The 19,936-nt window shown below is 38.6% G+C and overlaps 2 protein-coding genes across 12 annotated transcripts in view; one reads left to right on the top strand and one right to left on the bottom strand.

The window, feature by feature from the left end:
• Positions 1-2,166: 2,166 nt before the first annotated feature.
• Positions 2,167-18,136, bottom strand: tango2 (transport and golgi organization 2 homolog (Drosophila)). Of its 2 annotated transcripts, none has more exons than XM_068605296.1 (10): positions 18,045-18,136; positions 17,627-17,686; positions 17,122-17,249; positions 12,783-12,871; positions 10,949-11,068; positions 10,464-10,581; positions 4,322-4,389; positions 3,984-4,137; positions 3,018-3,122; positions 2,167-2,664 (listed from the first exon to the last, which is right to left on the bottom strand). In XM_068605296.1, exons 3-10 carry the CDS (start codon positions 17,175-17,177, stop codon positions 2,544-2,546), a joined length of 831 nt encoding a protein of 276 aa, XP_068461397.1. In that variant the 5' UTR covers positions 17,178-17,249; positions 17,627-17,686; positions 18,045-18,136; the 3' UTR covers positions 2,167-2,543. The 2 variants fall into 2 exon arrangements, with proteins under 2 accessions (XP_068461397.1, XP_068461398.1); XM_068605297.1 differs by having other exon boundaries at positions 3,984-4,134.
• Positions 18,137-19,185: 1,049 nt separating this feature from the next.
• Positions 19,186-19,936, top strand: part of arvcfb (ARVCF delta catenin family member b) — a 187,745-nt gene continuing 186,994 nt past the window's right edge. For all 10 annotated transcript variants that reach the window (XM_068604477.1, XM_068604469.1, XM_068604468.1 and 7 more), the window contains exon 1: positions 19,186-19,501. The gene's annotated coding sequence lies outside the window, so the exon portion shown is untranslated. The remainder of the gene's footprint in view (positions 19,502-19,936) is intronic.

The raw sequence follows: 19,936 nt of genomic DNA, 5'->3' as shown, positions 1-19,936 counted from the left end.
TCCTTTGCGGTCAAGTGAGCCCACATCGGCCGAGTGAGCCTCAATTGCAATTCTGAATGCACCTCTATTCAAGATGTTACGGTACGGGGGCGGTACGCAGCGTAGAGAAGCCAGAGAAGCCGAGCGGAAAAGCTCAAGTGAAATAATGATATTCATATTCAAACGGAAAATCCTTAAACTTGTAAATTAAAAGTACAATGCAGTCTTGTTCAGACTGATCACCTGCATTGTAGGCTGCATTGTAATTTTACTTTACAAATGTAAGTATCATGTAAGAATTCTCCAAAACTGTACAGTAAAATCTCATGGCCATGTGCATGGCAGGGGTTAGCATGAACAATACCACATTATGAGTTTACTTTACAAATGTAAGGATCTGCTTTTATAGCAGTTTGAATATTGGAAATTGTGACATGAATATCATTATGTCCTTGAAGCTGACTTTACGTTACAAATGTAAGGATCTGCTTTTATAGCAGTTTAAATATTGGAAATTGTGACATTATGAATATGATTACGTCATTGAATCTAGATTTCAATTCAATTTTCTCCAAAACTGTACACTAAAATCTCATGGCCATGTACATTTGCATGGCAAGGGTCAGCATGAACAATACTGTGTTGTAATTTTACTTTTCAAATTTAAGGTTTTAATGGCTGTTTGAATATTGGGATATTGGGAAATTACTTTTAAATACTTTTTGTGCTATCCAAGCCACCGTGGACCACCATACTGTAACACCAGGAATAGACGGTAATTTATTTTTATGCGTGCGGCTCACTCGGTGGATGAGGACTTGACCGCAGTGACCTTACCAATACCATCCCCACAGTTAAGCATGGTGGTGTCAGCATCGTGCTGTGGGGAACTGGGAGACTTGTCGGGATCGAGGGAAAGATGAATGAACTAATGTGTATACTTACTCTGCGAAGGTGTGTTGTACACAGTCTGTGTTTCTTTTGTGTTGTCACCATTAGTGTATGTGGGTATTTATCTAGTAATGTGATATCCTTAAGTGATAAGGGGCTGACCACATAAGGAATACATGCATTGCAATATCTCAACTTGCCAGATGGAGTCACTATTTACCAACATTAGTAGATCAGTAACATTGTGTGGCAGTCCAGTCAGCTAAATTAATTTATTAAAACAGATTGTGATATATAATAATAAAGAGTAGAGATTGTTTCTGAATAAAACAATCTATTTATATCAAGTTAAATCAACATAACATTTTATTTACTTTTTTAAAACAGATGTTTTACTAATCACATTACTATGGACCCAGAAACCAGAAGCTAAATGGATTTTAGCCATAATTAATTTAATTATTTGCACCTGCACATTTTCTACTGTGATTGTGCTGTACACTGCATGGGACAGCCTCGTGACTATATGAAACCTCAACATCTGACAGTAGATCAAATGACAGGGAGAAAAAAATGAAGTCATAATAAGTGCAATTGACAGTTCTGATTCTGATAGTGAAAATATCTATTTAAAACCTTCAGTCCAGGAAGAATGGAGCACTGTTCTTGTTAATATAAACACATTACATATTTGTACAAAGCTTATCCAGTTGGAGTTTCAAAACCACCCAACAACTTTTTTTTAGGTTAGTAATTGTGAATATGCAGAAATGTTTAGTTACTTAACAGTAGTACAGTGTGATCGTGTCAACCAATTATAAATAGAAAGCCAAGTGTGGGGGTTTTGATATTTATTCTTTTGTCAAACAGCTGTAAAATACTATTATATATATATATATATATATATTTATTTAAAAATATATATATATATATATATTTTTAAATATATATATATATATATATATATATATATATATATATTTATTTAAAAATATATATATATATATTTTTAAATATATATATATATATATATATATATATATATATATATTTTTAAATATATATATATATATATTTTTATATATATATATATATATATATATATATATATATATATATATATATATATATATATATATATATATATACCATCATAATCCAACATTAAAAAAAGTAGGGATAACTCATCTTCGACAATTACTGTACATTAAAATAAGATTCTCTAGAAATAGATCAATGACCCAAAGATTTTCTATTTTGTAAAACAGAAAATAATTTCAAATTCTAGTCCAGGAATTGTTCATCAAGTGTATATTTAATAATAAATAATTGTGTGCACAACGGTATTGATTGCATTTCCAGCAGGTCAAAAGCAATTTCTTACGCATGAGACTTTTTGAAGCAACCCAACCCTGTGTTTTTGCGTGTACAAAATGTTTACTTTTCTTTGGCAATCTTAAATTAGCACACATTTTCCAAAATTACATTACATTTTAACTTAAATCAAAAGGAGGAAGAAATACATATCGCTGATGTTAATGAGGCAGCTAGCATCAACTAGCTGAAGAAAAAGTGCATATGCATCTTCATTTTCACATGGCTGCTACAGTGCAGCTGGATGAGGGGGAAGACGAATGGAGAAAGGCACAGAGTGGGTTTCCGTGATGGTTTCGTCACACCTGCAGTTTGAACTGGAAAGAACTGGTGCTCCATTTGCTTGTGTCACAGTTGAGCATGGTGCGCTCTGTGAAGGTCACATTACCCTCTGCGTCTATCAGGATAATTGTATTGGTCCTAGATGGGCAGGGACATGGGATACAAGCAAACAAACACATTAACAACTGAAATCCCCAAAGAACACAGGCAAGTGGCAGGAGTGACACTGTGGACAACCATGATCTCTGAAAAGTCACATTTGCGCTATTGAGCAAAAACCTGTATTAAAAGTGAGCAGGTGGTGGAAGGCAGTGACCTTAGACTTTTTGGCCGCAGCAAAGCCTCTGTATCCCCCCTAGTCCACAGTGGCATCACAGCACAGACAGGATTGATTATGACACTGGGGATGTTTTACAGCCCTGTCAGTCACCTCAGGTAAAGACAACCAGGGGACAGAGCGGAGAGATTTAGCAGAAGTGGAAGACACTGACCTTGTGCCATAACTACGGTGGCGAACAAACACTGCAGATTGAGCCTGGATCTCAGGCTTGCTGTAACCATTACTTTGGCTCTCCAGAACTGGATCAGGTGTGTTCCTGTAAAACAAACCCACAAGACACATCTTTGTAAAGCTTTAGAAAGTTAACATAGATCATTCTTTGTCACATCCCCCATGCAGTATATCCAAGTCAGCAATCCACTGTTGTTACTTAACCGGCTTTGTCTTTAAATTTCTATCTCAAGCTCACCCGAACATGCTGGTTTGCAAACTTTCTTTGAAGTCAATTGAGTCGTGATGCCTTTTTTTGTACAAAAGAAACATCTAATAGCCACATTTGTCAATAAGGTTTGAGAGTTTATATACTATATGCTCCTAATGAATGTTCATTTAAAGTATAATACATCCTCATCTCTTTTGACAAAACGCACAATTTGATATTTTAAATTTTGTTGCTTTCAGTTCAGGGAATTCATTTCTGCAATCTAGCCTTGCATGATTAGCTATTCTATTAATTATGAAAATTAATTATTCAAAAATGTTCTTATAGGAGGTACATGGCTGTCAGGATTAATGTCTATTCACTATATGCCAGGACCTAACAACTTCTTCGGTGGGGGCCCTAACTTCTTGGAGGACTGGTTGGTTTCCTGAATACATGGTAATAACAACACGACTGTTTCACTTATGTTTGTACGGCACTGTCTCCTCATATTTAACGCACAGCCATAAAAGCAGTTATACAATTTCTCATCCAACTTACAGCAAGAAAGGGAATTAACGTAAAATTTCCCTGTCTGTGCATGTCAACATTCGTGACCCCAATCCATCAATATTCAACCAATAAAACTGCAGTGAAATCAATAGAAAAAGTATTGTTATACAATTATTCTAAAGCTAAAATTAATAAATAATGTTCTACAGAGAAGGCATGTCTCAGTAAGTGTTCATCACTCACAGATCCTCATTATTGAGGACGTTGAGCAGCTCTTGCACCAGTCCGTCGCAGGACAGGGACTGGTTGCTGACTACGCTGCTGAAGTGGTTTTTGCCTTGCAGCAGTTTCCTCCATGGAGTGTCCAGCAGCGAATTACTCAAGCCATAGACTCCTGCTGAGGGGCAATTGAAGGACACAGACACAGATATACACTATTGAGCTCTGCTGGAGACCGTGTGGCAGGAAATGAATAAATAGACAATCTGATAGCGATATCAATATAGAAACATGAATGGGCCATAAGCCGAGAGGAAAGGACAGTTTCTACATCAACAATAGCAAAAAGAAAAAAAACAGACCTGGTTTTAGATGGATGGGTTCAGGGCTGCCTCTGTTTCCATAGTAACACATAATGTCTTGTTTGGCTCTGCATGGGACACAGTAAGATGGAAAATTACAGATTGCATTTAGTGATGATTAGAAGTTGTTCTTGTTCAATTATGAAGGCTGTGTCTGAGGCACAATGCTTATCTGGTCTTGAAATAAACAAAAATTGAATATATCGTAGTATGCATTTAGCATAGTACACTCTTTCTTAGAATATATTTATATGATTTCAACTAGTTTTTGGGATGCATTTTATTAGGGGGATATTAATGTACTTCATATTTATGCTGTCCTATAGAAATCTATATACATTCTGGATCTACTTATCATCTGTTGTACTCCTACATTAATTTAATGGAATGCACTTTTTAGATTTTATTTTGTGTGGTAGATTTATAGTTTCTATTGCCCATTATTTTAGTTATTATTTCATTGGTGATTGTGAACCTGTTGGGTTCTACGCCAATCAGCACATGATTCCTTTAAGGATTCCTTAAAGGCAAACACTCGTTTGCTCCTTTTCGTTGTTCATGTAATCTTTTAATAAAATAGTGTCCAGTCTGGTGTGCTGGCGTGCGCTGGAATCTTTTTCGTTTACAGCAACGATGATGTTCAAAGAAATAGTCTTGTGAATGAGCGTTCAGCGTGAGGGAGAATATGAACAGTGCACCTAGAATTGCCTTTGCAGTCTTGGAAAATAGAAATTAATAAGCCTGTCTCATTTGTAGAGGCAATTCAACTTGAAAAATAACTAACAGCATCATTCATTGCAGCATTTAAATTCATCCGAAAGGACCAACTCAGTAAAACGAATGCTTCAAAATACAAATTAGTGCTGCAAACAACAATACCACATTTAGTTATGGTGTTAGATCTCTTTGCAAAGTCCTCAGTTGGAGGGAATATATTCAGTCTGAAATATCTGTCTGACATCAAGGGCATCTGTGATGGCTTTGGTACAGGAGAGTGAATAATAAAATATGACCAAATCCTTTGAACCAGCAGGGGAATTCATTTTTGATGTCAATTTTATGACAGCCATACCAGTGGCATCAGTCAATCTGAAATGTGGCGCAACACTGCTTCAACATCTAACTTGGAAAGTTTCCCAGTCAAGAGCTGGCAAGACAGCAGCAGAATATGCTTCTGGGGTCGTAGCTCTGCCACAAACTTTACGAGACAGTTTTAAAAGCCAAAATACCGATCGGCCTTTGGTCTCTACAATATATCAACATGAGCAGAACATGTTTTCAATAAAACCCATTGACAGTGATTTCATATCTGATGTTTGGCACTGACACAATTAGTAAATTAATTTATACGTCGATCGACAGAAAATTCACTACCCACTACTTTGATAAATGGCCAAACGTTTGATTATTCCACTTTCTAAAATGTGTCCATTTGCAGCTTCATATTGCTGTGAATGTATTATATTTGGGTTTGAACTGTTGGTCAGACAAAAGATGTTGAATTATGATTGTCATTTCTTCATTTTAATATTTCCTGATGTTTTATAGAACACACAATAGATGAATTAATCTTGAAGCCAAAGATTTGAACAGATATTTCAGAAAATAGCTTGCATATGAAAAACACTAACTACAAGATGGCGTCAGCGTTTCAAGGACCCGGAGATGTATTTAATTTGTGGAATTATTACTTTATGTAAATTCATATTTAAGTATATCTTGTTTATCAAAGTGAGACTACTAAGGCTCAATAAAATGAAATGCCTCTTATTTTTCATGGCCAAATGTTACGGAGGATCTTTATCTGAGACAGTACATACTGTATGCTAGCATTTCCCATTTTAATGTAAATAACAGTACTAATTAAAGATATCTGACCTTATTAGTCAGTTTATTATAATGAATTCCATGAAAACCACCCTGGACTGAGGAAATAACATGATGACACATACGGACATGAGCAAACACAGAGAACAAATGATTAGTGCTAAACTTGCTTTTCTGCAAAAAGTTTCCCCTGTGCAGAGGTCATCCTTCAGTGTTTGCACAAGCACTCCTCTGTCTTGTGTAAATTTCCTGGAGCTGAACGTCTTATAAAAGGAGACAATCCGTGTCCATGCAGCTGAGAGAGAATCCTCAGAGCTGTAGTTTGACATTACACTCTCTCTGACAACCAATCAAAGACCTTAATAGACCTTTCCATGTTTTACCCAAACCCAGCTGAGCAGTCTGAATAAACGACTGCTTTTGCTTCCTATGAACACAGCAACACTGGCCAATGTTGACTCAGGTGACAGTAGTCAACCCTCAAACATGCACGTACACAGTAGCTGCTGCTCAGTGGAAACCAGAAGGCACTGAAACCTAAAGAAAAAAACAAAGAATCTATTAAGCTTTTAACCTATTGTCATTTCTGCTGTGAGCAAACAAATGTTTGAGATTGGCAGTGAACGCAACATTACCCGAAAGGCCTGGTGTTTGTGTTTATGTACACAGTTTGCCCGTGATATGCATCAAATAGATTGTGGCAATAGCTCTATTTTGGCTTTTTGATAATGGCAAGATTATGGAAAGTCACATCAGGTGTGCTGTGGGTTGATTTGAGCTGAGACGAGAGAACAGCAGGAGGTCAAGGCCACTGGGCAGAGCGAGAACGAGGGGGAAGAGTCGAAAGCCGGCTTTTTCAGATCTCGGTAAGAGAGGTAATCAGTATGCTGGCTGGGAAACGATCTAATGAAGAGTCCTCTATACTGAGGCTTCGGAGCAGTTTCCCTATCGCCAGCTGGGGTGTAGTTGCCTGGAGATGGTTGGATGAGCTTTCAACATTATCAGTTCAGAATGTAGATAGGCATGTTAGTGGGGGCTCCTGGGTAACGGCAGCATGTACTCCCCATATCCAAACACACACATCTGTGCATGTACACCCCCACATTAAAGGCATGGAAATGGTGTTTGGTGCATTTTGAGCCATTCTAGCAATGTTTGTCTGTCGGTCCGTCCACCGCTGAGTGTCATCCCTCAAAAACTATTGGATGGATTCCCATAAAATTAGGTTCAGATATCCATAGTGCCCAGAGGATGAACGACTTTGGAGATTCTCTGACTTCTCCTTTAGCACCATTACAATACTTTGTAGTAATAAGTACAATGGCTCAACAACTATTGGATGGATTGCCATGACATTTGGTATTGATATTCACATCCCCGTCAGGAATAATTTGAATATGTTTTGTGATCCAACATTTCTGGTAACCGGTCATTTATGATAAGATTTTAATTTGTTATATTATATTTTCACGAGGTACCCTATTTCAGCTACTGTTTTTGTCCTGAAGGTGACAGCAGACTTGATAAATACAATAGAATACCATACTATTCTTATATAACTTTGGTAATGAAATCTTATCACACATGACAGGTTACCAGAAATGTTAGCTTGAATAGAATCTGACAGACTTTATACAAAACAATATCACTGCATGAAAATGCAGTGGCATTTAGATCTGGTCTTGATGAAAAATATCACCCAACACTAACAATCATGAAGCCACAATTAACAATATTTAGATTTTTGTGCCCCTTATTGGACATCTGGCAGGCTATTTGAGCATCTACTGCTAATTATAGTAGTTAAAAAAACTTGTTCTATTTTACTCAAAGGCAATAGTATTTCCCTATAGGTAATTTTAATAGTGGTTGGAAAAAAAAAACTTCAAAGTTGTTCCTCTTTAGTGCATCCACCCCTGATACTATAAAATGTGCACGTCTGATGCTCAACTGGTTGTGTCTTATTCAAAAAAATAATAATATCTGGGCACCAATTTTAAAGTGAGAGTGACATGAAATGGAAGATCAAAAACAAATGTATCGAAAAGCCAGATGGAAGGTTGGATAATGCCGCCTTGAGAGCATCAAGCAGAGAAGATCCTAGATCTAAATTTGAAAATATATGGTATTAGCTCCATAGAGGAAAGATTAGGATGTACAGCTCAACCAAAAATGGTTTTAGATTATTAATCAAGGATATACCAGTAATGGTTTGACAAGCATCACCATTAAAAAGGAGAAATACATAAATCAAGGCCAGACTAAAATATGGCAATGCCTCCTGGGTTGTGTGTAAAGTATACACCCTCTTCTCCTCATTGCATCTCAATGAGTGGAATCACACACACACACACACACACACACACACACAAACTGCACGCAAATACTGTGGCTATTTTTCAGTAAATACAGCCAATGCTTAAAAATGGCGGACATATTGTGTCCCACTGCCACTCCTTCATGAACCATGTGCTGGTTCCAGATGAATAACAAAGCCTCTAATTGTAATATAGTGCTACTCAATATACCACCAGATGTTGCGATTGATTTGGAAAGAAACCAGACGCCGTATTTTCATCCGAGCTGCTGGGCACACTACAGTGGAAAACAAATAGGCTGGTAAACAAGGGTGTTTATTAAAAAGATGCCGGCATGCTTTCTGTCTAAGTGCCGTCTCTATCTGCAAAGAAAGCAGCTCTCCTCAGATGGTATTTGAGGAGGGACACATGCACAGTACATTCACAGCACAGGGCTCTGGTGAGTGATTTCCAACCTCAATGACCGTCCAGGCAAAGCGGAAGATGTAAGGCATTATCACGACATAAACACACAGGGTTTGCTGGTGTCCCATGAGTGTGGGTGGCACCTTATTCCTTAATTTAAGGGCCAGTGCAGCAAAACTATTCAACTGCTGTTTAGTTCCATGTGAAAAGAAGAAAAAAGGGCTTTTCAAAGGCTGAATCAATACTGAGGCTGCAAATTGCTGATAAGTTTTTGTACATGGAATTCAGAGAACATGTATTCCCTTCATATGGTTTTCAAAAAGCGCGAACAGTGCATACAACAGTAACACTGCTGACACAACTAATACAGCATGTACATCATATACATGTTGAAATGAGGCATTGGGCTGTATTATGAGAGACAAACAACAGTTTAAGAGTTTGGAGGGTGGTAGTTGTTTGACCAGTCAGAAACTATTACGTCCATGCCTTAGACCTCATGGTTGATTAGTCAGTTAGAAACATTACAAATCAGACAAAAAAAAAGCGCTAACATTCGCTTAACTGTTTACTCAGCTACAGCGGATTCAATTTGCCAGATGTTTGTCGTCTAAAATCAAAGACCAATCGTTTCAGTAATTTGAATCATATTGGAGCTCGGCATCAATGATAAGCTAACATCATAGTTTTGATTATGCATCTCTTACAACAGAGAACCAATGTTTTCTGTCCAACCTAAAACAAATACTAACAAATTTGGAAGAAGGGCTGAACAAGCATAGGAAAATGCCTGTTGACAGAAGGTCGTCCTTGAAGCCATGTTACCAAGACACACGGATCATGAGACCAAAGTCCTCTGTGCAAACCCGGATGTTTTTTCCTGTCCCCCGCCAGGGATACAGTTAGGTAGCGGCATGTGTAGGAGCTCAACCCTCAGCCTCCAGCTGGCAGAAACTGAGACCTGTTTCCATGCCAATTGTCTACAGTGGCCTCCACCATGGCAACTATCTTGGTGTGCACTAATCCCACTTTGATTTTTCCCCTTTATCAGACCACCAAATTCAGTCAAGGCCAGAATGGTGAGACAGAAGGCAAAAAAAAAAAAAACCCTCATTATTTAGATTTTCTTCATCTGAAACCGTGACATATGAACAGGTTTTCCTTTAGACATTTAATGCTGGATCTTTCCCAGCTCAGCAGCTGAGATTTTTTTCAGTTCTGCTTGTTTAGCGCGCAAGAGATCACTTAGCAGCCTTTGCTGTTTATTCCAAGGTAAGGCCAGAACTCGAAGAAACTGAGTTACAACTCATCCTCAACAAGTTTGAAAAGAAGAAAAACAAATCTCAGTTTGATTTCTTTGCTGACACGTGTCTTAACATGTGACAGTCTTAGGTGACCACAATGTGTATTTGTTCTACCTCAGGAAAAAATGTAAAACGAATAATGTATGGCAGCTTTCTTAAAGACATATGTGTCGTTTGGCAACCAAATCTTCGCACGAGGGATTCTCATAATGTTAACATATCTTTGACTCAGCCCTATCAATTGATGGGTTATACACTCAGAGGGATTTCACCCCACCTTGCACTCACTTGAACTCTGCTGTGAGGAGGTTGAAGCCATTGTACAAGTGGCTTTCTGTTGACACCTTCTTTAGGTAAGAGTAGCTGTCCAGATCCTTGTCCATAAGGTATTTAGACACTAGAAATCCTGCAGAGAAACAAGGGTAAAATGAATAGTGCTTAAATTATGCACTCAATGAAACCAGCCTAATGAATACATATAAAACATCTAGACAGAAAAAAGAGATATTTTAAAAAGGACAAAATATTTCAACAGATCTTCCAAAATGCAGCCAAAAAATGCAATGCTGTTCTTTTAATTGTGGATGACCAAATATATACAGTACAAACTTAAAGATATTTGCATGACAAGACTAAAAATGTATTAGAAACGGTAAACTTATCAAATAAACATAAAGAGTAAGCGACATGCAAGATAATTCACAGGAGACTATGGATGCCTCATGTAACTCTGGGCATTTCATGAGTCAACATATTTGTCATGGTTGGCTGACCTCTTCCTTGTGCATCAGGGTTGGGAGGCTTTTCCATGTAGTTAGTGATTGCACCCAGCTTGCCCCACTTGCTGATCCCCAGCCATGATCCTCCTTCCTTTCCACATTCAAGGTCCAGGCCTGGTAAATGCAAAAGCAGTAAAATGTTTATTAAAAACGCAGCTCCAATGTTCATCAGACTTTTATGTAAAACATACTTCACGCTTTTAGTAGCCATTAAATAAGCTATTAGAGGTACAAGTAACGCTTGGAATTTGTCAACAGGCAAGCAAACAAAACATATGAAAAACAAGGTTGACAAATAATAAAATATTTTATCTAATAGTTGTCTTATGACAATGGTGAACATCCTTGTGAAGGCAAACCCTCGATCAACAAGCAGCAAAATGTCCTTACAAAGGCAGTAAGACAACATGCTGAACTTGAACTTGCCTGCATTAGATGCATCTAATGAAACACTCCAATGTAGCTTTGGCGGTAATTAAATAAAATCAGTCCATCAATAAATGCGTTGATTACTTTCCACATTCCTCTTCTTTAAATGACATTGTATGTGCACTACACTTCCCGGTGATCAATAAAGACAGGTCCACTTACACTGACAGTGACCGAGCAAGCCAAATGGTCTTGCTCCTCCAGAAGTGAATGGAAAGCTAGCCTGATCCCACTGGGAGCTATAGCTTACTTCCCTTCTCGTCATGCTATGTCTCCTTTAGGGCCCTGCCTCCCCACCCCCTAGCCCCGCAGATAAGGCAGAGACATTTATTCCTGTCACCCCGCATAAAAGCAGTGATCAATTAAGAGCCCACTACTGGAGTCCTGACCCCTCTAGTACAGAGGGGAGAAGGAGACTGATGAACAACAGGGCTATCTCAGCGTTTCCTCCTTCGGCAGAAAAAAAAAGGATGATTGATTTCCTCTGCTTGGCCATCATGTTTATTGGACATCAGTCAATTAAATATAGTTTACTGCGGGTGGGGATATACAATGACAGAGAGTATAAGAATTTGAGTCTCAGATGGACAAGACAGATTTTTCCTTGAGTATTGAAAGCCATTTAGCTTTGAATAAAACTGTAGTCAAACACGGCTAAATAGGCAACATCTGCTGCATTGTCGTAGAGCCAAGAGAGATTTTCTAAGAGTCTAACACATATTCCATTGGTCTTGATTTGAACACAAATTATTCTTCATTGTTTAAATATAGTATCCGATGCCCGATTTTGTAATGTTTTGTTTGCATTGTTTTACCGTTTTGTCCAAATCTTCTTTGCTAAAAAGCCTTTCAACCTTTGAGACTTATCTGGTTAAATGGTAGCCAGATAGAGACAAAGCCTGCACTTCAAAACACAACTAACTGGTACAACTTGCAAGATACGCAAGTGTTAGAAAAATTCACTCGACCCCTCGGAGTAAAATCATTAAAACAGGAACATTTATTCGTTGCAAGGAAGGAGCAGAGTTAGAAGTGATAGACAAATTGCATATCCAAGACTGCTCAAAGATCTCTCGAAGAACCACCTCTTAAATACTCATCATGACCCACAAACAAAAACCTTCATGACGTCTTCGGCCTAATCGGGAACCTTTACCCTCGCCCCATAGATCAAGAGTCATACGATAATAAAGGAACTGCACATTCTTTCAGATAGAAACATACAGATTCCCCAGTCTCACTGCTATCAGGAGACATGCTGGGTTTGTGTGTCAGATTAAACAGAGACAGTAAGATGAGAAGTCTGAATAGAACAGTGAAATAGTACATGATTAAGTGTGAATATTGTTTTTCTTCCAACAGCAAGGTTGTAAAATCATTATGTAATGTACAGACTTACCGCTGAGGATCTCAGTGTTGCTCCCCCAGAAGTCTGCAACTTTGGACGGCCTGTTGTAGAACTCATCTCGGTTTGCAGCCAAAATTAGCCTGGAAAGAGGGGGTTTAGAAATTGTTATTTTTGTTCATTCAGGGAATCTTGTGTCTTTGTTCTTGCCGTGATCCAATGAGGTATTATAGAAGGCAATCGCTGGTCTCTCTGCCTTTACACCGGCCTCAGATATACCCAGGAGTCTCGCAGTACTGTTATATTGCAAATTGATTGAGTATGATGCGGAGGATGCAAAAGACTAAGGTTACAGGGAGGAGGTCCTTTGTTGATGACCAAAGAAGAGATGATCAAAATAAAGTTGTCTGCAAAAGGACAAACCAATATAAAAGTTACAAACAACTCGTCTTTATAGACAGAAAATAAAGAGGAACAGAGCTTCAAAGTGTACTAACTGTGTCAGTGTAACACAGCAGCTTGGCACCTTTGCTTTTTATTTCCTATTCAGTGCATTATAAACTGAGAGAGCGATGTGGACAGCATTCATGACACTGTCACTATCACAGTTATATCAACACTGATGTTATGATATTCATTTAAGTATTCATATTGTACAAAGTTAAACTCATTGTCAGGGAAAATTGTAATAAAAGATGAAGAAATGTATAATTTATTCAGTGTCAGGGTTTGGTGTTTTGAGAGGCTTTGGCGTCCTTCACACATGCTGTAAGTGAGGAGGGTCTGGGTGTCTCAAGGTTAAGATAAGTTTGAGAACCTGAGGAGGTCTGGACCGAGGGTGAACCATTGTTAGGTCTCCTCCCTGGTGTTGTGTTGAAACAAGACTCTGTATGACGTGAGGCATACTGTGAAATGCCGAGCACATGCAATGTAACTTTAACATCTTGGTTTATCTGCATACCAAGATATTCTGTGACATCTTCTTTTGTAATAAACTTATATTTAACGCTCTCTAAATAATTATTTTATTCATCCAACTAAAGAGTGAAGTAAAAGTAGTAAATGTATTAATCTGACATGACAGAACGAGATAAAGCATCTCACAAAGCCGCTTGCACTTGTCTTGCGTCAGTAAGCTTCCCAGATGTTTTATCAGCTTTTATTGCCTAAGCAAGGCTGCAACACTAACATGTACTGCTACTATCACGAATGAACAGTTGGAACCGTGTCAGACACAGGCTGCCTGTCAGTTAAGCGCTGCACTACACCTCGACCTGCATTATTAAATCAGGGTGTCGGTGAGTAATGATGCCATTATGTCCATGGCCATTCACGACTACAAACTGCATTGTGACCTGTGTCTAATGCAACACCAGCCATTAGATTCTTTACCAGCTGGTCACAACTGGCACAAAACACACATGCACACATCCCCTCATCAAGCTAATTCTACCCATACAGTGATTTATAAAAATGGACCGATCTCCATTGCATTGGGTGACCTTTGTAAAGATGAATTAGCATTTTAGCAGAAAATCGTGGACTTATGTATTTGATGTTGTGTAAGTATGCAAAGCACCAACAGATATGCAGCGTAGTCAATTATACTAATTGTTGTACATTTATAGAGCTTGTGGTGAGATCATTGAGATGTGGATTCAAACACTGCAGAGGAGCAAACATACATCATTGGGCCAAACTACACAGGCAGCCAGCGAAAAGAAGAAAAAGCAAATGAAAGGTATTGACCTCTATAATTGCTGTGTGTTCTTTCTGAGCGCACAAACAGGCCTGACAGGGGGGACCTCTGTGCATTAGGTGGTAATGATAGCATGTTCCCATGGCACTGTGTGAGTCACAACTGTTCCAGAAAGCAAAGCTAACACTAATGATGCTACATCTGAAAGAGCATCTGCTAGCGGATCCTGAGGGGGAAATCACATGCGAGCCGCTCTCATCACAGTCAGCCAGCTGCATTATGTTGGAGGGATGGTGAGAAGCAGCGAGCTATCAAAGCTCTTCATGAATACCCAACTCTGATTATTTGTCTATTCAATAAAGACAGTGGTTTGGGGGCTCGGTAGCAGCCACTTTAGGTTTGTGTGGAATTATGTATTCAAGGATATTCATGTTTCAAAACGTTTTCTTGGTGACTGTGTGACTTTTCCTCAAGATCTTAAATGATTCACTCGATAAGTGGAAACTTTAGTCTGCTGGCAGTGCCACAGGGAAGATCAGGGGGTCGCCAAGATCAAGAATATCCATCCAGTGGTTGTCAAGAAGTGTCAGTGCGAAACCACACATCTCAACTACATGGTTGCAGTAGAGGAAAGGTCAAGGGATCACCAAAGTCTGTAGGATTCCTCCTCGGGGGGACCATGAAGGTCTTGACAAAAAAAATGATGGCGATCCATCCAACAACTTTGTGGTGGAATGACCAACAGTCACTGACATCCTTAGGGGCTAAAAATGTAAAAGTCTTACCGACAGGCTGCCATAACATATAATGAGCATATTCATGTTCCCACAGGGATCAAGCGTTCTTTTTGAGGCCTGGGTTTGGCTCAAAATGTCAACTTGCTAGCAGCACATGTCATCAAATTAATTGCCGTAAGTAGCATCATACTCCGAAGGCGATAAAAACATTTGCTTATGCAATGCCTTCGAATGGAAGAACTACAATTATAAGCTTGAATCATATTACAGTGTTTTTGTTTGATTGCAGCACTTCGTTGAAATCATTTAAAAAAACAGTGCAGACTGGAAAAAGACTTTTAAAATACAGAAATACTTATTTCTTAATGTAACTGAAATCTTGCCTTTAACTTAATTTAGTCTGGGTATCCTGAACAGTCCTTTTAATTTACACATCACCGCATCTATATCTATCTATCTATCTATCTATCTATCTATCTACCTACCTACCTACCTACCTACACACACATATACACACACACACACACACACACACACACACACACACACACACACACACACACACACACACACACACACACACACAGACACACACACGGCAACTAGTATATATAGCACTGATGTAACTACTGATGTAACCACATTAGGACACAGTACGTTTCACCTTTTCCCAGGTTGAGGCCTGAGTCAGTACTCATGCCGCACCTCTATTGTGGCCTCCTTAGGCAGAGTCAAACTCCCAGAGGGAAGGACAGAGATGGACTACGGCCAGGTAGAGGGTTCACTATCAAACTTAGCGGGATGATAATGTGCTGGACTTGGCATCATCCTGTAACTCACAATGACAGCATATAGTGCACTGCTCTGTGCTGCCCACTGAAAGAAGTTAGCGTTAACTGCCGGGTAGGGCACATGGAGGATGTATAAATATTCAGGCAGTGCTTTAAATGGTAAAATAGAGAAAAATATGAGCTGTTTTTTGATCGCAAGTGCATAATTTGCCTAACAATGACGGCTATTCATGTCATCCACTTAAAGAACTTGAGCAAAATTGACACCTCCAAAATCAGATGCCACATTTTTATAAAATAGAAAAAAACAGAACATTCTCTTAGCTCCTTTGTCACTATGCTGTTTGTGTGTGCAGCTCCCAAAGCTCCAAGTGGCGCACTAGACAATCCTGGAACAAGATGAAATACAGACAGTTGCAGCATTGCCAGAGTATGACAGTAGCGATGTCAAGACTTGACACCTGAAAGGGTTTTCACCTCATATTCATTTTTTAGAAACAAATCTATATATTCTGCCTGTTTCTAACACTTCACTGAAGCCATATGATGCAAACTAAGAGACATTTTCAAACCCAGCTCTTTTTGCATCAAAAAGAAATATCATGCATACTTATTTTTACACTCACTTCTCAAAAATACAGCCTATTGTGTCTCTTTTAAAAAAACAGCCTCACAACCTTGTTCATCAAGATGGCCCAATTAGTGGCTACTTCTGGATTTTAAAAAGGTGTACATACAGTAAACACTCTGCAATACCAAAACCAAAAAGGCATAGGTTCTTATCATGTTTCATCCTCATCTTGGTGTTTTCCAACTGCTGTTTGAAACTTTAGATTCCCGTAATTGCATATAAAAACACATTTGTCAATTGCTCCAGCAGAGAGAGCTCACCAGTAAGCCATCGTCTCCGTCATAGGTTTGGACACAGCTCCCTTGTTTGTTTTAAAACTTATCATAAATATATGTGAATGTATGCAACATAGCTGTAATTAAAGTACACTTTCTACACATGTTTTATGATCGTCTGGAAGAATGAACTATCATATTTCCGTTGCAAGCCCTTTCTTTTTGTAATTCCTTTTTCGGGAAAGCATGACTGTCTCATATACTTTCTTTGTATCGAGTACAATAAGATTCAAACATTTTTGGAAGGCTTGACTGCTTACCTGTAGGCATTTTTGGATGCGGGCCGGGGGTCAAACTTGAAAAAAATGATACACATGGATGGATGGATCGTCGAGTTGATGACAAAAGTTTCACTCAATCTTCGCCTGCCTTCAAATCTGAGTCATGTCTGTCAAACAGAAAGAAGACATAAATAAAAAAATTAAAACTAGTAAGACAAGTGTTTAGTTTGTGTATGGTGGAAATAGTTGTGTGTTGTCTTTAGAAATAAGACACGGGTTGCGAAACAAGTGTTGGAAAACAGGTTGGGTGTGTTTCAATTTTAACAATAATAATAACATTATGCAGACTGAGAAGACAACCAGTAAGGTTGTCTTCTCCATCTGTGTCCATGGAGAGAATACTTGTGTTTTCACACAAACTGACAACACAACAGACACAAAAGACTCGGGGATGTACATGTCCAAATCTAAACAATGCATTTATTACAAATAAATACTTTACTGATACCGACGTTACTTTACTATTGATTACTTCGATACTTACACAGTGTACTTAGCTGTAGGAAAACAAATGGGGCATCCAGAGGGCATGCTGTGTTTCTTCCTGTGTACATGACCAATGTTCAGAATAGCAAGGGTTAGGCATGGGATCATAAAAGGTTTATTATGCTTGTCCTACTTTTAACTGTCATGACAGCAAAGGTTGCAATACGTAACGCAGCCGCGCTCGTGATTCACAATGTCGTTCAATAATGACGTCACCGAGCGAGTCTCTTGAAACTATATGTAGCGTTTCAGCGCAACTTGTTAACCTAGGTCTAAGCAATAACTAGCTAACGTTAGCATGTGTGCATTCCATTACATAAAGGTGAAAAACAAAGCAAACTTTAGCTAATGTTGCCGACCTAACGTTAGTTATGTACGTAGGACTGCACACAATCACGTATAAGCTAATGGTTTACCTGCTGTATGCAACACAGTTAGTGTCGGTTAGTTGTGCTCGCTTTATCGATACACTTGCTCTTGACAACTAAAAGGAAGTGTTCACACGGAGTCCCCTCGATTTCTGTCCCCAGTCGTCTTACGAGCCTCTCCAGCGGGCGTGAATATTTATTCTCTATGCGTTTTGCTTGAATCTCGCCCACCTCAGCACAGTCAGTGCATAAAACGAGTGCCCTTTAAAGTGAGACTCTGAATCACGCTGTGATTGGTCAGTTTGCAATGAATAAAGCGATCACACGCAAACAGCAAACAGTAATAATTACGCTTCCGGTTATTTCATAATAAAAGCATTGGCATTAAAAACATGTTTTTGTAAAACTATTAAAACTATTACTCTTAGCTTGTTGATACCAGAGCTAAATTAGAGCCAACGTATTTCTTTTTATTAAGATATTTGATTAAATACAACGATCAATCTTTTAATACATTATGCTCCAAAAGATTTCATATTACTGAAATGGCGGAAGAACAATTCTAAGTGCTGAATCATTATAGTACCTTTAATAAGAACACAGTAACACAGTAAAACAGTAAAGAATAGTAAAAAACAAACAAAAAAAAAACATAAAATAAAAAACCCACATTAGTTCAATGCATTACATATGGTATATTACGCGGAAGGTTGTCCACTACCTTGACATTTTAAATAAAAAATAACTCCTCTTTGTTTGGCTTCGATAACTTTTACTTTGACAAATATTTATTAGACGTTTTCTTTATACTTGTGCTGACTTGACAGTACCACAGTACCAGTAAACATAACAATAGGATCACCGAATCTAGAGAAATAAAAGATGGGACATGTTAAAACAAAGGATCAAATACAACCGAGACATATAAGTGACTACTTTCTGTGTTTTGTGGCATTTATTGAGCGAGTTAACAAAATCCTATTTTTCCATAACCAAGTATAGTATTGACTACTTACCAAACGAGAACATTTAAAGTAATAACAAGAGTACATTATATAATAATTCTGCAGAAAAATCATCAAAAAGTGAATCACAAATGTCCTCCATCACTCCAATGGTGATGGGGCGGAGACACCTTGTGACCGATAGTATCCTGCACTGGATGAGAGGGTTAGAGGCTCCCCTGCCTTTCATACAACACAACGTCGCAGTCACTAATTAGTGATAATTAACGATACTCGCATTTTGAATACCGTTGCGAGAAGTTACTTTTAAATCAGTTAGGCTCGTCTTCTTCCTTTTTGTTTTGTGTTTTGCATGTGGCGCGTGACTGGAGGACGCGTGAGCAGCGACAACTCCAGTTTGTGATATCGAGGGTTTCCACGGGCTACTATCCCTGCTGCAGACACGTTGCATGCAGAACAGCGTTGTTCAGCCGAAGCTCGGACTACTGCATGTCACACCGGAGAGTCTCCTCGCTTTTAGGATGAACAGAAGAAACTGAGGTAGGCTTTTATCAATAGGAAACAGCTCTTCGCTTTCTCGCGTGAATCCATGTGGTAGATGGTTATCGTGCCACGCCAAGTTGTATTCTGTGCCATTACAACTCAGATGGGGGGTGTGACAGTAATATGATAACAACAATATAATTACAATGTGAATTAAAAATCGTATGAACTAAAAATAAACCGTCGGCTTCCTTTTGAGCGAGTGAGCAGGTGCTCGTATGAGGCATATTGGTTAAGGACACACGGACCCGGTGTGTTAGAAAAGATTCACCACGCTTTTATTAAATAGTCAGTGATTTGTTAAGACGATACGGCTGTGGGAACTAAATGACTAGGTTATTATACCACATTTATTGATTTAAAAAGTATAATGTGCTGTGTATGGCTGTGTTGTTGAAAGCTCTGATCGCTAATGAATGCAGTCGAAGGCAG

Source organism: Clinocottus analis, unplaced genomic scaffold (assembly GCF_023055335.1).
Source record: "Clinocottus analis isolate CAN_PGR_092001 unplaced genomic scaffold, fCliAna1.0.p SCAF_7, whole genome shotgun sequence".
NCBI classification, from domain to species: domain Eukaryota; kingdom Metazoa; phylum Chordata; class Actinopteri; order Perciformes; family Cottidae; genus Clinocottus; species Clinocottus analis.
Note: the sequence above shows the minus strand (reverse complement) of the source record. Positions and strands in the feature narration are given on the sequence as shown.

Bases quoted from the DNA above. Each gene is read 5' to 3' on its own strand.
- tango2 (XM_068605296.1), bottom strand. From the start codon at position 17,177: ATGTGTATCATTTTTTTCAAGTTTGACCCCCGGCCCGCATCCAAAAAT. The intron at 3,123-3,983 runs GTGAGTGATGAA...TTTGTTTTACAG, and splicing joins GTCCTCAATAATGAGGATCT to GAACACACCTGATCCAGTTC. The intron at 2,665-3,017 runs GTCAGTGTCTTC...CTGCCCATCTAG, and splicing joins CACCGTAGTTATGGCACAAG to GACCAATACAATTATCCTGA.